At 44.8% G+C, this 20729-nt stretch overlaps 1 protein-coding gene across 1 annotated transcript; it reads right to left on the bottom strand.

The window, feature by feature from the left end:
• Positions 1-877: 877 nt before the first annotated feature.
• On the bottom strand, positions 878-20446 carry LOC139570835 (neurotrypsin-like). The gene is made up of 14 exons (XM_071393050.1): positions 20008-20446; positions 17651-17693; positions 13613-13855; positions 10743-10881; positions 10448-10626; positions 9280-9427; positions 5092-5270; positions 4837-4978; positions 4489-4703; positions 4188-4329; positions 3701-3979; positions 3413-3535; positions 2852-3132; positions 878-2671 (listed from the first exon to the last, which is right to left on the bottom strand). The coding sequence occupies exons 1-14, from the start codon at positions 20083-20085 to the stop codon at positions 2352-2354; spliced, it is 2511 nt and encodes an 836-aa protein (XP_071249151.1). The 5' UTR covers positions 20086-20446; the 3' UTR covers positions 878-2351.
• Positions 20447-20729: the final 283 nt, after the last annotated feature.

The following is a 20729-nucleotide window of genomic DNA, read 5'->3' as shown; positions in this document are numbered from 1 at the left end:
GATATAGGCCGATAGTTTTTTATATTTTATGTCAGTTTGTTTCCATTTCATTCTGTCAATGTAGCCTATCAGTGTTTTCCATGGCATCTGCCATGGTATTCACAAGCTGCCTAATGCAAAACAAAGAGCTAATCCAAGACCTCAGAACTTGCCAGCAGTCTATATATACACACAAGAATGAGAGAATCGTTTCAAAAGTAGCTGTTCTAACATTCACAGAGTGAGCCTAGAAGGAGTTTAGGAAACCCAGCCTGGACTCCTTTTCTGTCGTCTGTCTTTGTTCTTCAAAAATGTTCGATTCAGGACAGTGACACATTTTAGGCACAAAGCAAGAAACTTCAGATCGCTCAATGGGCCTGCTCCTTGCCAGGTTTGCCTCATGGGATAAGAACCAGAGTGCCAGCTTAGTTTAGGAGAGTTTACTTCTGTCAACATCAATGATTACTATTGTGCAGGTAGTATTGCAATTGTGCACCAAATGTGAACGTATAGCAATTAAGCACCACCAATCTTTGGCAGAATCCCATTCAGCTATTATTACAGTTTGATCTGCAAACACAGCACTGACATATTGTTCATAAAAAATATATATTTCTTTTTTCTGATCTTGAAACACTATATAAGAGTAAAGTACAGGAGGGGGTTCAGGTTGCAATTCAATTGGTCAGCATAATCCTAAAAGTATGACATAATTTTCCATGTGCTGAAACCTCTGCAATCTGCCAATACCCAAGATGCCTTCAAGAAAAAGTAGCCTATAGGAAAATGTCATGATGAATAAGACAAGCACATGGAAAATTGTCATTAGAGCTGTAATTCTGCTGTGCTGAGCCGGATGAGTAATATTGGAGCAACATAATAGTAATGAAACACAAGAGTGACTCAGATATTTAATGGCACCACTCAAAAACACATGATATATATTCACCTTAACATTCAAGGTATTTTATACAGAGTACTTACAGGATATGTATGAAGAGAGGTGTGTACAGTAGACCTATAGCATTCTGGAGTTGAATAAAAATACTTCACTGAAAAAGCGACAGTGGCAGGAGCGAGAGTCTGAAGATTGTTTTAAAGAAAATATCACAGAATAAATAATTGTCCTGTTCAGTGACAATCGGAAACATGCAGTCATGTGACTTAAAGCCCGATATAACAAAAGAGGGTTTGAACGTTCAGTGGAAACTGTAAACAAACATTCCAGCAAGTGTACAGGCGGTATTAGGGAGTAGTTAGTTTGTTTCCTATTGGGATTGAAGTACTAAAACCAGATAGTTGGAATTTTGCGTTAGTAATAACCACATGAAGCTTTGACATCTATTCAGTATGAGAGTTTCAAAATCAGAGTGGAATGTGACCATGTTACGTCAGCACTGTATAGGCTTGGTAAGTATGTAAGATGTGTTCATGTTTGTCAAACTATAAGAATGATGAGAAGATTGCATGGATCATTTGGGAATTGCACTGTAACTTGAGACAAAAACTCAAAGATATGGTATAGAATTGAGATGATGTATGAAAAATAAATTGACAGTGCACACATACATGTAAACACACACACACACTCTCACACACGCACATGCTTGCACACACACACTCACCCCGCCCCCTCTGGCTTCACATAATGCTGATAGGAAAGTGCAGCTTTTAAGAGAAATTGGTAGACAGATGGATACTGTATGTGGGCAGGCAAACATCATTTAAGCCTTTGTGAGAAGCCATGTCATCATTGCCACATTTACAGAGCCTCATAAAGGCCCACTCATGCCTCTCCTATGATCTAAACCAGCGATCTGTAAGCTGACCAATTTGGCCAATTGTTTCAATCAAGAGTGGAGCACATTAGTATAGACATAAGTTAAAATGCATGCACAACCGGAATGTTCATGAAACAATTATTAATTTAGAAGCCATATGTACTGTAAATGTACAATATTGTACCTTAATGATACTCCACTTGATGCTTCTGACTAGACTTAGTCCCATTGGCACCATTCATTGGCTTTTCACGAGTGTCGCAGTGTGATATTATGGCATGCATTCTAGTGCAATGTCATTCACCTACGTAGTCTGCCTCTCATAATTGAACCATTGATGCATTAAATGCTCTCATCAAAGTGGTATTTCCACACAACCAAGAATGCACAATGCCATACAGGCTTCTCCAAGTGTATGCAAAACAAAAAGTGACTTAAAAGCGCTCTGCTGGATGTGCAACTTTATGAGTGAGACCATGAGCAGATACTCGGATGTGGTAACCCTCTCTAACCGGGCACTGCGCCTTTAATCCCCCCCACCTCCCCAAAGTCATATGATAACGTGAGCTGTCCAATGGCACAGTGGCAGCATCAGATCCTTGGAGGTTTGTTGGTGACCTGGTCAATCCAGCGCAGGAACCTGCTGACCCGCGTGTACACCCCAGGGAAGGAGGGGTCACCACAGCCATGACCCCAGGAGATGACCCCCGTCAGCACCCAGCGGCCCCCCTCTCCCTGACACACCAGGGGACCACCGCTGTCACCCTGGCAACTGTCCACGCGCCGACGGTCCGACAGGCTGCCCGCACACAGCATGCGGCTGGTGTAGCGCTCGCCGTATCGCTTCTTACACTTCCAGGAGGGCAGCAGGGGAACCCAGGCCTGCAGCAGAGTACGGGAGTATTCCGAGTCTGAGAAAGAGAGAGCAAGAATGAGAAAGTGAGGGATGAACAGAGAGATAAGAGAGAGGGAGCCAAAATCCATGCAAATGTTCTGTCACATAAAATATCAAGCAATGAACAGATCAAATGGCTGATTCCAATATAAACACGAAGGGAACTGTCTGTAACAGAGAGGCTCATGTTCAGCACCTGTGATGCCCCACCCTGTGATGACACAGGCGGCTGGCCTCTTGCCCCACTTGCTGCCAGGCGCAGGGAGGCAGGCTGAGTTGGTATGAGGGTTAAAGGCCACACAGTTGCCTTCAGTGCCCTTCAGCCTAAGCAGGGCAATGTCATACTCCCAGCCCTGGCTGTGGTACTTCCTGTGAATGATGATGCGCTCCGGGGACAGGCTGCGCTCAAAGTCATCCCTCTCCTCCGTGTGGTAGTCACCCAGTCGCAGCACGTAGCGCGATGGGTCCCTTCCAAACCTAAGAGAGGGAGAGAGAGGACGAAAAGAAGAGGACAGGAAATCAAGGTCTGAGGAAGTTGAAGCCAAGCTGAAAAGAAGCCAGACTGAAAAGATCAAGACAGTGACTCAAGAAAGTTTCACTTATCAGTGGCGTGTCAATCTCTTACTAAGAATACTTTATACAATTATTGACATAGACAAGCTCCTTGATAGATCATTTATTGTATGCGTGACACATGTCATTTTTAGAACAGTCACTGCAATTCCATCATTGGACACTAGACGTCTCTGTGTCCCACCTCTTGAAGCAGTGTGCAGCAGTCAGGACCCAGCAGGAGTTGATGAGCGTGGCTCCACACAGTGGATGGTTCCCTTTGGACTGGGACTTGAGCCACAGAGACACCTGCCATGGCCAGTCCCCCCTACCACAGCACAGCCAGGGGAGGAGAGAGAGCATATGTAGAAATAGATCATGGTTGACTTGATGATGTGATCATTTGACTTGTGCAATGTGTTTGCATTTACAGTATCTATGCAGTGATACAAAGTAATATAACGCTTTGTACGTGCGTGTGCTTACAGTGTACCTGATTGACTTGTCCCCTCCAATTATCCTCCTCCTGCGGCGCTGTGTGTTTGGCCTCATGCCGCAGGTCTGCGTTATTATGGCGCCGTCTCCCACCGGCTCGGGGACGTAGTCACAGATGACCCCTGCGTCTTCGCTGTGCTTGCAGTCATGGGCGTCCTCTCCCTCGGCCGGGCACTCCCCCAGGGACACCTCAGCCCCCATGCACCTCACATTGTCCAGGTGGATGGGGCCCTTGCCTGCTCCAAAATATGCCATGGAGCGAGCCTTCGACACCCCACTGAGAAAGAGACAAGGGGAAAGTACAAAATTCCTAAATGTCCCCATGTCCTGAATGGCAGTTAAAGTAAGAGTTGATCACTCAGAGACAGGGAAACCCCAGGTGTCTAACCACATACTTGACTTTGAGGTATGAGGGATACCGCAGATGAGGGAAAGGATATGATACATTAACAGGGAGAAATATGAGCGAGAAAATCCATATTTACACAAATCCCAGCTGCCTGCAGACCACTGCAGCATTGACGTCATTCCAGCCGTCATCACACACGCTCCCCCATTGGCCGTTCAGAAACACCTCCACACGCCCCTCCTTCCGGCTCTCTCCAGCAACCAGTCGCACCAGAGGGCCTGGGACCAGAACAGAGAACCACCATAAACCACAATGTATGAATTAGACATTTCTTTGCAATATTCACCAGAGGAGATAGACGTCTAACAGAGATATGTGGATAGGAACTTTGATTTGATTTCTTATGCGATCTCAGTGGGTACAGTTAGTTGGCCTACCTGCGATGCGTGGCAACCCTGGCACCTCATTGGTCTCTCCCCCCCTCTCACAGCGCACCCCTACGTCCTCGCTGTGGGAGCAGTCATGGCGACCCCACTCGGCGTGCCCGCAGGCAAGCAGGGTGCCCTCTGAGCCTTCACACTGCACCTCATCCAGCAGGATCAGCCCTGTGCCCTCTCCGTACAGCCCGTCTGATGTCACCTCTGCACGCCCTCTGCTGGACAAAATACGCCATTACTACAGTATCACTACACTATTACGACAATATCACGACACTATTAATACAGATACACCTAATTCCCATGTTCAGATTGTATATGTACATATAAGGACTCCTGTAGACCCACCTGAAGCCCAGCTGTCTACACACCACTTGTGCGTGGTGCTCAGTCCAGTTGTCGTCACACACCGTACCCCAGTCCCCAGAGTGGTACACCTCCAGACGACCTTCCCAGGGACTGTCAGACCCCACCAGCCGTACTACACCATCTGCAACACGGTGTGTGTTTGAGACAGAGGTGTATGTGTTTTGCATACAAATATGTGTAATGTTCTGGGTGTTTACATACACATAGCGTTCCTGCCCTGTCCTGACTCCTGACCTGTGTATGGGTTACAGGACACGCCAGCATCCTCCATGTGGTCACAGTTGTGTTGTTGCCAGTTGTTGTGGGGACACTCCTCCAGGGAAAGCTCGTTGCCTGTACACTGCACCCCGTCCAGGAGGATGGGCCCAGAGCCCTGGCCAAAGTGAGCCCACGTCCACGCCTTCGGTACACCCCTGAGTGGACACACACACAGCCATACGCAATGACCATATGACTAACTCACACAATAAATACAAACACCATATATGGACAACATGTAAACAATATATGGCAACCACTCAAGGGTCATTCCAATGTACACATATAAATGTATTCCCACCAAGTTAACAGGCCTTACGGGTACTGTACAGAGCACAAAACCATGCACTTACAAAGCAGAGAACCACATTTACACGGCACAAAAACCCCAGTCCCTGTTTGAACACTCATGCACACCAAATATAGTCAGTATAGTTGAGAAATAAATTATTAATGACCAGTGGAATATCTGAAAAGTGTCCTGAGACCGATCCACTTTGCTTTTTTGTTTATCCACTCTTTGTACACACGCACTGTTGGGGCGAGTGACTCTGAACTTACAATGGCTAGCCTCAAGTCTTTATATATTCGATTTTTTTCTTGTACATTTTACTATTTGCCTCATGATTCCTGCATGCTTTGTTGACTATGAACTTTCTTTACCCAACTGGGGGACAGACTGTTTGTTCCCACACTCGGGACTCTGACTCTCTATAGGTTACACAGACTTTTGGCCTAACATCCTATTCTAACCACCTCTCACTGGCTTTGTATTCATGTTTCCTGATGAAATTGCTGTACAATATGATCTTGTTGCCATCTGATGCACATTCAGATGTCATAAATCAGCAGTGCAGAGCTCTCCCTGTCATGTGGCGTGCCTTGATTGTATTACTGTTGATGGTATCTGGAAATGTGCATGTACACCCTGGCCTATCTACTGTTGCTAGCCCCAATTCTGACACTGATATCTGCTTGACTGATTTCTGCTCTCATAAAAGCCTGGGTTTTCTGCATGTTAACACTAGAAGCTTATTACCTAAAATGGATCAATTGAAAGTGTGGGTTCACAGCTCCAATCCAGATGTGTTGCTCATTACTGAGACGTGGTTAAAGAAGAGTGTTTTAAATACTGATGTTAACCTTTCTGGTTATAACCTTTTTCGGCAAGACAGATCTTCCCAAAGGTTGGGGAGTGGCAATCTTTACCAAGGATCACCTTCAGTGCTCAGTTGTCTCCACCAAGTCTGTCCCAAAACAATTTGATTTGCTGGTTTTACACATTAAACTTTCAAATAACTCTTTGTTGACTGTTGCTGGGTGCTATCGTCCTCCATCAGCACCGGCCTGTACCCTACCTGCCCTAAGCTCTCTCCTGGCCCCTTACACTAAGTCTGAATTTGTCCTGCTAGGTGACCTAAACTGGGACATGCTTAAACCACTTGACCAAGTCCTAAAGCAATGGGACTCCCTAAATCTTTCTCAGATTATTACCAATCCCACAAGGTAGGACTCCAAACACCCAGAAAAGGCTACTCTCCTCGATGTTATCCTCACAAATAATCCTGATAGGTATCAGTCTGGTGTTTTCTGTAATGACCTTAGTGATCACTGTTTTACAGCCTGCATTCGTAATGGCTGCTCAGTGAAACGACCTGTCCTGATTTGTCATAGACGCTTGCTAAAAAAATGTAATGAGCAAGCATTCATTCATGAACTGGCCTCTGTAAAATGGTATAGAATCAGCTTGATCGCCTCTGTCGAAGACGCTTGGACTTTCTTTTTTGATATTTTCAGTGGAATTGTTAACAAACACGCCCCCATAAAGATAATGAGAATTAAAAACAGGTTGAGCCCCTGGTTCGACCGTGATCTTGCAGAGTTACCCCACCTCAAGAATTGCATTTGGCGAAAGGCTCGGCACACGCATACTCAGGCGGACTGGCTCTCGTTCAGGCAAATGAGAAATAAGTGCACTCAGGCGATCTGGAAGGCCAAAGTTAGTTACTTTAAGGAGCAGTTCTCTCTCTGGGTCTAACCCCAAGATGTTCTGGAAAACGGTTAAAGACCTGAAGAATAACCCCCCCCCCCGCACAGCTGCCCATGTCCCTTAATGTTGATGATGTGGTTGTTACTGACAAGAAGCACATGGCTGAGCTCTTTAAATCACCACTTCATTAAGTCAGGATTCCTATTTCTATCTTGCCCTGTTTATCAAAAGTGTTGGAAAAACTTCTCTTTCTTGATGTCTATCGTATTATCTTGGGTATGCAATCTGGTTTCCGCTCAGGTTATGGATGTGTCACTGCAACCTTAAAGGTCCTCAATGATGTCATCATTGCACTTTATTCTAAGCAATGTTGTGCTGCTATTTTTATTGACTTTGCCAAAGCTTTTGATACGGTAGACCATTCCATTCTTGTGGGCCGGAGTATTCTAAGGAGTATTGGTGTCTGAGGGGTCTTTGGCCTGGTTTGCTAACTGCCTCTCTCAAAGAGTGCAGTGTTTAAAGTCAGAAAATCTGCTGTCTCAGCCACTGCCTGTCACCAAGGGAGTACCCCAAGGCTCGATCCTAGGCCCCACGTTCTTCTCAATTTACATCAACAACATAGCTGAGGAAGTAGTAAGCTCTCTCATCCATTTATATGCAGATGATACAGTCTTATATTCAGCTGGCCCCTTCCCAGATTTGGTGTTAAATGCTCTACAAAGTTTTCTTAGTGTCCAACAAGCATTCTCTACCCTTAACCTGGTTCTGAACACCTCCAAAACAAAGGTAATGTGGTTCGGTAAGAAGAATGCCCCTCTCCCCACAGGTGTGATTACTACCTCTGAGGGTTTAGAGCTTGGGAGTATGGCTAGGCGGTACACTGCCCTTCTCTCAGCACATATCAAAGCTGCAGGCTAAAGTTATATCTAGACTTGGTTTCCTCTATCGTAATCGCTCCTCTTTCACCCCAGCTGCCAAACTAACACTGATTCAGATGACCATCCTACCCATGCTAGATTACGGAGACATAATTTATAGATCTGATGTTCTTTACCATTCGGCCATCAGATTTGCCACTAATGCTCCTTATAGGACACATCACTGCACTCTATACTCCTCTGTAAACTGGTCATCTCTGTATACCCGTTGCAAGACCCACTGGTTGATGCTTATTTATAAAACCCTCTTAGCCTCACTCCCCCCTATCTGAGATATCTACTGCAGCCCTCATCCTCCACATACAACACCCGTTCTGCCAGTCACATTCTGTTAAAAGTCGCCAAAGCACACACATCCCTGGGTGACAGCTAGTGACTGGAACGAACTGCAACAAACACTCAAACTGGACAGTTTTATCTCAATCTCTTCATTCAAAGACTCAATCATGGACACTCTTACTGACGGTTGTGGCTGCTTTGCGTGATGTATTGTTGTCTCTACCTACTGGTCCTTTGTGCTGTTGTCTGTGCCCAATAATGTTTGTACCATGTTTTGTGCTGCTACCAAATTGTGTTGCTACCATGCTGTGTTGTCATGTGTTGCTGCCTTGCTATGTTGTTGTCTTAGGTCTCTCTTGTCATGATGTGTGTTTTGTCCTATATTTATATTTTATATTTTTTTTATTTTTAATCCCAGCCCCCGTCCCCGCAGGAGGCCTTTTGCAAGGCCATCATTGTAAATAAGAATTTGTTCTCAACTGACTTGCCTAGTTAAATAATGGTTCAATAAAATAAAGAAATAAAACTTACTGTAAGCCACTCATTTTGTGTGCGTGGCTACGTGTGGGTGATCTGCTAAGAGCAACGATGACATCTGAATCATCTGGATCAGCTGGCTCCTCTCCAGCAGAGCAACAACCCAAAACACTGTCGGTCATCAAAAATGCATGCCTTCCGTTCATCTATATTAATATAGTTCACTCAGTGGGAATGTAGCAGTGTAAATAAGGCTATCCTAGCAGGAGTGCATCCAGCTTTGTGGAGTGCAGAGAGCCTTGGTTGGTGGGCAACTTCATGCCTGGGAACCCTTGCTACCACTGATAGGGCTTCACCTCTAGTTTTTACCTACATAGGAACTGAGTCACATTTAGTGGAGGGAATCACATTAATAACCCATATGCTGCCTGCAAGTCAAGCACCATGCTCCTGAGCCATCAGAACCCCATTGCTGCTCACCCCAGTCCCAGCTGCCGACAGACCACCTCAGCATCAATGTCATCCCACTGGTCATCACAGATCGTGCCCCACCTCCCATCATGGTACACCTCCACACGGCCCTCGAAGTCCTCCAGGCCACCTACCAACCTCAAGGGGGCGCCATTGCCTGAAAAAGACAGCAGAAAGTAGTTACCTGGCAGAACATGTTGGCATCATGTTACAATAGAAACCACCGTTCTTCTAAGTTATCTACTTGTCCACTTATGGTCTCCTTGATGAATGCAAATGTAAATAACCTCGTGCCCAGTGCCATGATAAATAAAGTGATCTGAACCACAGAACTGTTGGAATGCTGTGACCCCTAACCCTGGCTCAGTTTGGTTCAAAGCTTCGTCATGTCATTTGAAACTACAGCAAGTATAAGTATGTGCGGGATGCAGGGAGCAGGAAAGGGGGGTGGATCAGTTATGCAATCAGAGTAGCCCTGGCAGAGAAGTTGAGGAGGTGGGGGGGTTGTTTGGGGTAGGGGGGGGTTGACAGGGGCTCAGGGCTCTCAGATAGCAGGGCCTCAGGGCTCTCAGATAACTCTCTCCCTCATAATGTTCCAGACTGAATAATTCACTGCACCACGCTAAATATATCGCCAGGGCCTGCTCCTCTGGGCACCCCTCTCTCTACCCTCCTCACACACACGCAGAGGCACACAAACATACACATACACACACCACTGTTGTAGTTCATTATGCCCCTTTGGGATGCTATGACACGAGTGCTGTAGAAGCCGCGAGAGCTGGCAGCCTCAGAGAGCTCTAAAAGCTATGTGAATGACTAGGCAGGCAACATCAGCTCCCTCTTGGCCGTGCTGCTCAGAAGAGACAGTTCTTGTTCTAGCCTTGCAGTGTTTGTGTTATGGAGATGAATCTTAGCCACAAATCTCAAACTGGCCCAGCAGCTCTGAATGAGGTGGATAAGGACACTGAAACTCTAAGAGAGAGGGTACACAGTCTCTCTCTATCACTGTCTTACTCAAAAAGGGGAAGTGGCTTTTCACAACTTTAGATAACTCTACTGGTAGGCCTAGTACACATGTAAAGTAAAATGTACTACATTTATACTGTATGTGTAGCACTTGTGAGAGATCTATGCTTTATCCCCATGGATGTTTTGAAATCTCCAACAGCCTCACCTTCAGGTGCAGCACACACCACCCCCGCTTCGTTGCCATGGTTACAGTCGCCGGTGACAAACTTCCGACTCCTGCAATCCAGCAGAGTGTTTTCGTTGCCACGGCAGCCAAGGCGTTCATAGTGGAAGAGTCCAGAGCCGGGCCCGAAGTAGGAGTGCTGGAGGGCCGTGCCGATCTCACTGCAGACAGAAAGACAGGATGGACGGAGAGAGAAAGACAGGTGGACAGTCAGGAGTGGAGGGTAGGATTTGACACACACACAAAGCAGTTATACAAGTATGGCAGTAGCTCTCACCTCAGTCCAAGCTGTTTGCAGATCACACTGGCATCGCGGTCGGTCCAGTGTGTGTCACATACCGCCCCCCACTGGCCATTTAGGTATACCTCCAGACGCCCGCTCTGAGGGGAGGACCCACCTACCAACCTGACAGCTCCTGGAGAGGAGAGAAGGCATTAAGATATGGAACAGCACCAGAGATTGTGAAATCATTTGAAATGACAGGTGGGACATCTCTCTCTCACACCCATCAGAAACAGGCAGACCGACAAAGTGCTACCAAGTAAACCATGAATCCAACAGGTGTGATTATCTCAGGATAATTGTATAGATTATCCTTGGTTTGTGGGTCTTGCAACACTTACCTATTCCAACCTGACAAACACACACGCATTCACACACATATACCCTAAGTCAAATCGCCTACAAACCCTGAGAAAGGTTAACCGTTTCAAAGAGAAAGCTTGGGAGAGTTAAAAAGAGACAGACAGATAATGACAGCAAACACAGATATTTCAACATGGGCATATCTACATACAAGCAAGGTGCTGACAGGCCAGTACAAAGACAGACGGTTGGCTAATGGACACGCAGGGTAAAGGCTGACACATGCTTCCCAGTCGAAACAGTTTGAGCATATATTATGAAACGATTTTTGACGTTTTGGTGTTCGGCAGGGTTTTTCTTCAGGCTATTCGTGCACACAACATTTTTTTTTCTTGAGGCAAGTCGAAGTTTGGTAGCCGAAGTCTACGCCCCTTCATCTGTGATTGGTCAACAGTAGGGGTGGGAACTATGGACGGGATTCTTCAATGAAGTGTTTGCTGTCATTCAACGAGAGAGAGCACAGCAGCAGCAAGGCCCTACTGTCTGCAGTGCACTACTAGTTTTCATGCACATTTTTTCACTTGAGAAGTACTGCACCAAACATCTTAGCTAGATGTAAAATTGCAAGACTAAGCAAAAAAAGTCCAAACTAATTACAGATTTCTTGATTTTATTTCAAGCATTTTTTTTGTTTTTCAAGCAAAGGTCTTTAGGGAGTATGTGAACACAGACATTCACTTGACTGAGTTCTGCTAGGAGCAAACCGAACCTATGGACAGTATGTGGATGCCTTTACACTCATAAAGGGGGGTGGGAGTCACAGAGAGAACAATATGGGAGGAGCCAACTGACAGACATACAGAAAAATAATGGGGCGCAGACAGATTGAGAGACACAAGCAGACAAGGACATACAATGCATTCGGGAAGAATTCAGACCCCTTCACTTTTTCCGCATTTTGTAACGTTACAGCCTTATTCTAAAATCGATTAAATCGTTTTTTCCCCTCATCAATCTACTCTGAAAACACCATAATGACAAAGCAAAAACAGGTTAAGAAATTGTTTTAAAACTGAAAAATCTCATTTACTTAAGTATTCAGACCCTTTACTCAGTACTCTGTTGAAGGACCGATTACAGCATTGCTGCACAGCTATTTTCAGGTCTCTCCAGAGATGTTCGATCAGATTTAAGTCCGGGATCTGGCTAGGTCACTCAAGGACATTCAGAGACTTGTCCCGAAGCCATTCCTGCATTGTCTTGGCTGTGTGCTTAGGGTCGTTGTCCTGTTGGAAGGTGAACCTTTACAGTCCTGAGCACTCTGGAGCAGGTTTTCATCAAGGATCTCTCTGTACTTTGCTCCGTTTATCATTCCCTTGATCCTGACTAGTCTCCCAGTCCCTGCTCCTGAAAAACATTCCCACAGCATAAGGCCACCACCATGCTTCATCGTAGGGATGGTATTGGCCAGGTGATGAGCGGTGCATGGTTTCCTCCAGACGTGACGCCTGTCATTTAGGCCAAAGAGTTCAATTTTGGTTTCTTCAGAGGAGAGAATCTTGTTTTTCATGGTCTGAGAGTCCTTTAGGTGCATTTTGGCAAACTCCAAACGGGCCATCATGTGCCTTTTTACTGAGGAGTGGCTTCCGTCTGGCCACTGTACCATAAAGGCCCGATTGGTGGAGTGCTGCAGAGATGGTTCCCATCTCCACAGAGGAACTCTGGAGCTCTGTCAGAGTGACCATCGGTTTCTTGATCACCTCCCTGACCAAGGCCCTTCTCCCCCCGATTGCTCAGTTTGGCCCGGGTGGCCAGCTCTAGGAAGAGTCTTGGTGGTTCCAAACTTCTTCCATTTAAGAATGATGGAGGCCACTGTGTTTTTGGAGACTTTCAATCCTGCACAAATGTTTTTCTACCCTTCCCCAGATCTGAGCCTCTCGGAGCTCTACGGACAATTCCTTCGACCTTATGGCTTGGTTTTTGCTCTGACATGCACTGTCAACTGTGGGACCTTATATAGACAGGTGTGTGCTTTTCCAAATCATGTCCAATCAATTGAATTTACCAACGGTGGACTCCAATCAAGTTGTAGAAACATCTCAAGGATGATCAATGGAAACAGGATGTACCTGAGTTCAATTTCAAGTCTCATAGCAAAGGGTCTGAATACTTATGCAAAAAAGGTATTTCTGTTTTTACTTTTAATACATTTGCAAACATTTCTAAAACCTGTTTTCTCTTTGTCATTATGTGTAGATTGATAAGGAAATGTTTTTACTTAATCCATTTTAGAATAAGGCTGTAACGTAACAAAAATGTGGAAAAAGTGAAGGGGTCCAAATACTTTCCAAATGCACTGTAGCTTCCCTAGATAGTCAGAGGCATAGATCTCCTGCCAGAGCAACATGATCACCCCAAAACCACAGCAAAGATACAAAGATACCTCACAATTATTTTTTGGTGACTTTGGAATTCATACACCACTATAAATCATCTGGTTCCAGGTAGTTACCCAGCAGTATTGATTCCCTTGAAGTAAGTATCAGTCGGTAAATCCTCACCCTGGTGGCAGTCGCAGTAGGCCCAGCCGATGGCTCCAGAGCTCTGGCGGAAGAAGCACCAGGGGTTGGACTCACGGTCAGGGTTACGGCAGTAGCTGTGGTCGCCCAGCCCCCGGCCCGGGTACTGCAGGACGTAGTCTGGGAACTCTGTCCACTTCAGGCAGGGCGAGCCAGAGTCAGTCTGAGACACAGAGCCGTTGTAGTAGCCCAGCTCAGTGAAGCCTTCTGAACAGGACAGAGGAGCTAGGGAGAGACACATTCAGATACAAAGGGTTAATCAAAGCTTCTGGATGAGCTTCTGTTGAAGCTTAGTTAATACAGTATAGCGATACACATGTTTGTGAGACGAAGTGATTGGGAGGGATTAAAGCAGAGTTTTATAATTAAATCACAATAAGCCAGGCAGGCGTTCAAACAATTTCCTCTCCTTTTGTCTCTCTCTCTTTTGGTTCCACCTCCCCCTCTCTCTCCATCCTCAGAGGTAAAGGAGTGAGCCACCTGGCTGGTCAGACTGACAGCATGTTGCTGCAGTGCAGGGGCCAGAGTATTTGTGTAGGTCTGCTTTGCTGAGTCACAGAGCGTGGCGGGCTACCTTATCAGACAACCTGAAAACCTGTTCCCTTACTGCTGCCATATCTCTCTCTCTCTCTCTGTGTGTGTGTGTGTGTGTGTGTGTGTGTGTGTGTGTGTGTGTGTGTGTGTGTGTGTGTGTGTGTGTGTGTGTGTGTGTGTGTGTGTGTGTGTGTGTGTGCCCGTGCGCGTGCGTGCGTGCGTGTGTGTGTGTGTGTGTGTGTGTGTGTGTGTGTGTTTGTGTGTGTGTGTGTGTGTGTGTGTGTGTGTGTGTGTGTGTGTGTGTGTGTGCCCGTGCGTGCATATATCTCTGTATTTTTTTTTGTCCTTAAAATGCACCCCAGGCATACAGGTCTTAAAATTATATTATATTATATTCAAATCCTCACAATTATTTTCTCAATGCTGTCGAAAGCATAGTTTGATGATAGATATACAACTTTGGGGTAGACAACTATTCCTCAAGAGGGGTGGATGCTCGTGTCCAGAATCCATTGCGTAAGCCATGAGTTCCTACAGGGCGTACTGATAAACTGAAACTCACTGCAATGCAATTCTCGGAGTAATCCAGGGCTTTTTAATTACAGATGCATTTAACTGGGTCTGCGAGTGCTGCATCTCTGTTCTCTAATTGGCTTTGAGAAAGCGTGAGTTGGGATCGTTACGGAAAAACCTGGGCTCAGCCTTACGATCTAATCTATGCAGGTTAAAGAACCACTGGGACCACTTGTAAAGATGACCCATCACATTGAATAGGAGTGGGCCATTAAACACAAACATACATCTGGTCCACAGATTGAGTTTTAAACAGGGGGAAGGGTCTGTGGTTTAATGCAGAGGCAGACATTTAATGGCAACCAGAGCCAGAGGCAGCCCTGAACTTGATCCATAAATAACCCATGTATTTCCAAGGGATCAATGTCTGGTAATACATCACGCAAAGAATGGAGACAGTTGCTTGAGAATGTCAGTTAAACGCAAATCCAGAACCAACTTGTCACGCCCTGACCGTAGAGATCCTTTTTATGTCTCTATTTTGGTTGGTCAGGGCGTGAGTTTTGGTGGGCATTCTATGTCTGGTGTTCTATGTTGTCCTTGTTTTGTATTTCTGTGTGTTTGGCCTGGTATGGTTCTCAATCAGAGGCAGCTGTCTATCGTTGTCTCTGATTGAGAATCATACTTAGGTAGCCTGTTCCCACCTGTGTTTGTGGGTGGTTGTTTCCTGTTTAGTGTTTGTTTCACCTTTCAGGACTGTTCGTTTGTCGTGTTTGTTGTTTTGTCAAGTGTTGCGTATTTTATTAAATAGTATGAACACTTACCACGCTGCACCTTGGTCCTCTTCTCCTTCTCCCGACGACGTGCGTTACACAACTATAACTAACTGAATTATCAGTCCCTTTTCAATGGGCTATGTATGCGCTTATCTGCCTAGCAGTCAGTTTTTAGTAAAAGTAGGATAATCTTTACCTTTAGGCCCATGCTTCCTGTGATGTGTAACTGATATGGCAGTACCTCAGCCCATGGTGTGTGCGTACTGTATAGGATATGAAGGAGAGACGTGCTAACATCCCTCTGGAGCCAGGTGTTAAACCCTGAGGAGATTGGAGGGAAGTGGAAATGGGCACTGGGGTCCAGCCAGGAAAGGAAGATATCCTCTTTACGCACCTAAACTCCTCGTCCTGAACGCTCTAAACCAGTGGATTAAGGACCGCAAGTCCTTTGAGGTGTCGCTGGGTAAACATTCACAGCTGTGAGCGATCGCTCGCAAATCTACACCCGCCCAGTGAGTGGCCTAACCCCTGTCTGTGTTTGTTTGAGGGACTGCTGGTCCACATTCGCACAGGCTTAGTGACTTAAGGCTGGAGTGGGTGTCTGATTGATGCCTGAGAGAAAAGACATCTCGAAGGAGCAGTACTCTGCTCAATTCCAGATTGACACCTTGTCCCAAACCGTGGTCACTTCATGTAGATCTTAAAAGGATTGGATAGGTATGAGCAATATGGTAATAGCTCCACCTTGCTCTATGATAGATTAGGTGGATTTGTTTAGAATTTTTCTTACACCTATCTAATCCTTTCAGATCTCATACTCAGAGGAGATACATATTTGATAGAGTTCACACAGTAAGAAGGTGTGCCAGAGACAGACATTTTATGGATGGCGTTATTACGAAAGGTTACCGGAACACACACACACTCACGCGCCACAGACATGCACACAAGTTCACATACAGATTCAAACACACACGTGAACAAACTTACGCTGCACACACCCAAACACAAACACCTAAAACCCCAAAACATCACCAGCACATGAAAGCAGATGTGCTGTATCAAATGTGTATATGCATGGATAATCTGTTTCCATGCAGAGGATGAGATAGGGAGTGAGTATATAAATGCATGTATTGAGAGCAAGAAACTCAGTATGCACGTTGGTGTCATAAATCTGTCTCACTGTCCATCCCAGTTTAACTAAGCTCTAAAGTCTCTTAACATAGCTTGCATTCTATCCCCGATGGGTGTCTATAGCTGAGCCACAAACGGAAACAACCATCTTTAAGACCCAGACTTTCTGAGACCCCATAACATAACAGTAACTTCACCGAAGACAAGGACCAGACATGCAGCATCTGGTTGTTGGAGAGTGAGAGTCGATCAGAGATGATGTCAGGGCTCTTAAATCAGGGACACTCTCATTTCCATAAATGAAAGCCTAAACATGAGACAATCTTGGGGGTGGGAGCGGGGGGGCTGGTTATGTGTCTTTTGGCTGTGGATAAAGAGAACGACACTCCCAGCAGACCTCCTCCACTGTTAAACAGAAAGAGAGAGAGAGACAGAAAGAGAGAGCGAGAGAGAGAAATAACAAATGAGAGACTGATGAGGGAGTTGAGCGTTGTCTGAATATCAACCCATCCTTCAGAGGCTCAATTAGAATCACCATCTGATTGTCAGCAGCGCTGGTGACATCAAATGACTTGCTAATAGCGTATTTAGCAGAGGAGGGAGGATTTTTTGATAGAGGGCTTTTTCAAGCTTTTGTTCTGAAATTGTGAAATTTTGCTGAAACAACACCTTGCCATCTCACATCTACACCCCACATCATCCCACATCATCCCACTAGGTTGTTCATTTAGGCCAGGGATGAACAACCCCAGTCTTCTGTGGCCGGACTGGTGTCACACCTTTTCTCCATCCCTAGCAAACACAGCTGATTAAATGAATTGCATTCTAAGCTGAAGATCATGATTAGTTGATTATTGGAGTCCGCTATGTTAGCTGGAGCAAAAGTGTGACAGCAGTCTGGCCCCCGTGGACTGGAGTTGCCCATCCCTGATTTAGGCTATTCAATTAGTGCTGCTGAGTCATTCATCCATGTCCTTGGATGACTTGGCAGAATCACAATGATGGATGGATGAAATCAAGACCTATTAGTAATAAGAGGAAGAGGAAAAGAGGTGTCTACCTGCACTCTGCATAGTATTTAGGTAGCCATCTTGAGAGATGACCTGCAACAACAAAAAAGACAACAGAATATGTGTCACGTTCCTGACCTTATTTCCTTTGTTTAGTCTTTGTTTAGTTGGTCAGGACGTGAGCTGGGTGGGCATTCTATGTTTCGTATTTCTATGTTGGGTTTGTTGTTTGGCCTAATATGGTTCTCAATCAGAGGCAGGTGTTTGTCATTGTCTCTGATTGGGAACCATATTAAGGTAGCCTGTTTTCACAGTTTGTTTGTGGGTGATTGTTCCTGTTCGTGTGTTCATCTGTTCTGTGTTCCCATGTTCAGGACTGTATCGTTTTCGGTTCCTTCTGTCAGTTTGTTGTTTTTGTTCGTCGTTTAAATATCTTAATTAAAATATGGATTATCATCACGCTACATTTTGGTCCTCCTTTCTTTCACCCGAAGACAGCCGTTACAATATGAACCTGCAGGCTTATTTAATTTAGACCAAGTTTTCCACATTAGGTTTTGGAAGCCAGTTCATAAGTAGCCCCTTATGTCCCATAAGTAGCCCGTCGGATTGTTTGCAGCCTTCATACAGAACAACCTTTTCTCTCTCTAGTATTATATTGTAGCCTACTTGTAGAAATATGGTTTTACTCAACCTATCTGTGCTATACTGTAGATCTGTGAAAAGCATTGTTACACTGTGTTAACCATGTTCGTCCCTCTTCTCTTCTGCTATCTGTTTTCAATTACTTTCTATTTTCCCACTGAGGCCGGGAGCAGGTGGCATCGCTTAGAATGTCTATGCAGAAAGCAATTAAATTATTGAAGGGTTAAGTTAAAGGGTTCTACTTTGTGGCACCACTATCCCCACCCAGGCCACTAAAATCAATACTGTCACGCATGGGAAACAGCTGCACCGTAATCAGTTGAACTCTAATAATTGCATCTGTCAATCTAATGGAGACAGGGGCAGCTGGAGTTCTCCATAGAAGGATTCTTTGGGGAAAAGGACAGGAGTAGTTCCTTAGCCTATTTAAAAATGAATTCACTGTTGTCAATGGGTAACACTTTATAATAACATGAATGAGAATGAATAAACTATTTATAAATAGTAGCTTATACACATTATTCATAAATTAGTATTTCATTATTTGTAAACATGCATAAGCATTTCATAAACATTACAGTTCATAAGCATTTATAGCGTTTAACATTGAAAGTTATAAAGTGCAAGCAAGTAACCTACAACCGTTGCCTTTAGTCATTTTTTGTGTGCTTTTGTTGTCACTTTAAAATGATGTAGCCTACAGCCTCGAACCATGTTTTACAAAAATGTTGCTCTCAAGGAATATCATTGGCTATATGAATCAATTGCTATTTGCAAGGAAGTTTGAACATATCATTGAATGCATTTGCCCCAGTGTTTACATTTTTATTGGTTGTTCACTATTGCACACATAAGTGTGCGTGGCTTTAACTACTGTAAAACGCATGATGAGATAACTCTGACGCACGACCTCCGCAAGGGATGGCGCGGTTTGACAAAACTATTTCTCGCCATCTAATGAATTCGCTGGCGGAGAATAAAAATTATTGGTTCCTATTCAACCGAATTTATACTAGAGTATCGTTGTATTTACCAACTGATGGGCGCGCTTACTGTGCAGGCTTTAGGACACACAGTCAGCCTTCAGAAATGCATTTAGGAAAGCTCAGCATTTATTTATCTGAAATGTTTTATCTGAAGTGATACTGAAGTGATACTGTATTTTAGGATGAGTTACCTTATGACAACAGCAAGCCAAGTTTGATTGCTGAGGATAGGGTGATAGTCTGTCCCAATTATTTCCTTCACCGGCAATAAAACAAACTGATAAGGGTAGGCTATAGGCTATTGCTCGTTCTTAAGTTTTCTTCTTGGGAGCAAAGTCCTTAGTGAAATAAAAAATGTAGCCTACATAGGGCACTATAAAATAATTGGAAGAAAAATAAAAGCGAAAGCTCAGTAATGATGCACTGCAGCAGTAGAGCAGGCCTAATATGATACATTCAAGTGAATATTCAGGTGAATATGTGTGGCCCAATTTGGATGGTTTAACCTCAGAATTCGGGTTTACTGGCACACGAGAAGGTGCCACGCACAGCATACCTTTTGCAATTACACATAGGTTTATGTTACATAGCCAACAGGCTACGCGAAGTATATAGCCAATAGACTACGCGAAGTCTACAGCCTACCTACATATTCCCAATGAATGTAAATCGTAAAGAATTTGGTTATCTATGGTCACCTGTTTACCTTTCTGTTGTCAATTCATATCCCATCGCAAACAGAAAACGCACAGTGACGATGAAAGATAGACACATACCTCTCCAGAAACTGAAACCAGAAAACACCATGCAAATGACAGAGTGAAGATTCCTTTTAAAGCGTCCTTGTCCATCATCCTGTTATATGTGTCATTGCCCGCACCTTGAGCAGATTTCACCCATATCCAAAACAAGCAGCCAGCCCCCGAGTGCAAGCGACACTGACCAGAGAGAGCCCGCTACTGAGCGTCCAAAGTTAGGCTGGGGACAATGAGACGATGTGCTTGTTTTTTCTGTCTGGAAAAATATTCTTTAAATAATCGAAACTCCTATGTGACATTACACACCCTGGGGTACCAGCTGTGCTCCAAGCTTCGACTATAAATGACGAACCCCCTAGTGAGGAAGTGTCACTGAAAGGAGACACCGGTGAGAGAAACACGCTGTCGCCTCTCTCGCCTTCTGCGCGGCCCACATATGCCGATATGTCGACAATAAACAACACAGCAAGCTCAACGCGGTTTAGTTGTAGGCCTATTGCACTTGCGTAAAGGGGCGTTGCTGCGCTCAGAGGATAGGTAGGTGAGTGAGGGTTTCATGTTTTATTAATGAATAATTGATTGAGCTGAGTAGGCCCCTAACTTAATATTGCTGTTGGATATTAAATCAAGAATATGCCTGAATTTAATGACACATGTTCCACCTGGATTTTATGTAGACGGTCATTTCAACCAGTCACCAAAACGCAAAAAACATAAAATTACTAATCTCCAAATTATGC

Source organism: Salvelinus alpinus, chromosome 3 (genome assembly GCF_045679555.1).
Source record: "Salvelinus alpinus chromosome 3, SLU_Salpinus.1, whole genome shotgun sequence".
Taxonomy (NCBI): Eukaryota; Metazoa; Chordata; class Actinopteri; order Salmoniformes; family Salmonidae; genus Salvelinus; species Salvelinus alpinus.
Note: the sequence above shows the minus strand (reverse complement) of the source record. Positions and strands in the feature narration are given on the sequence as shown.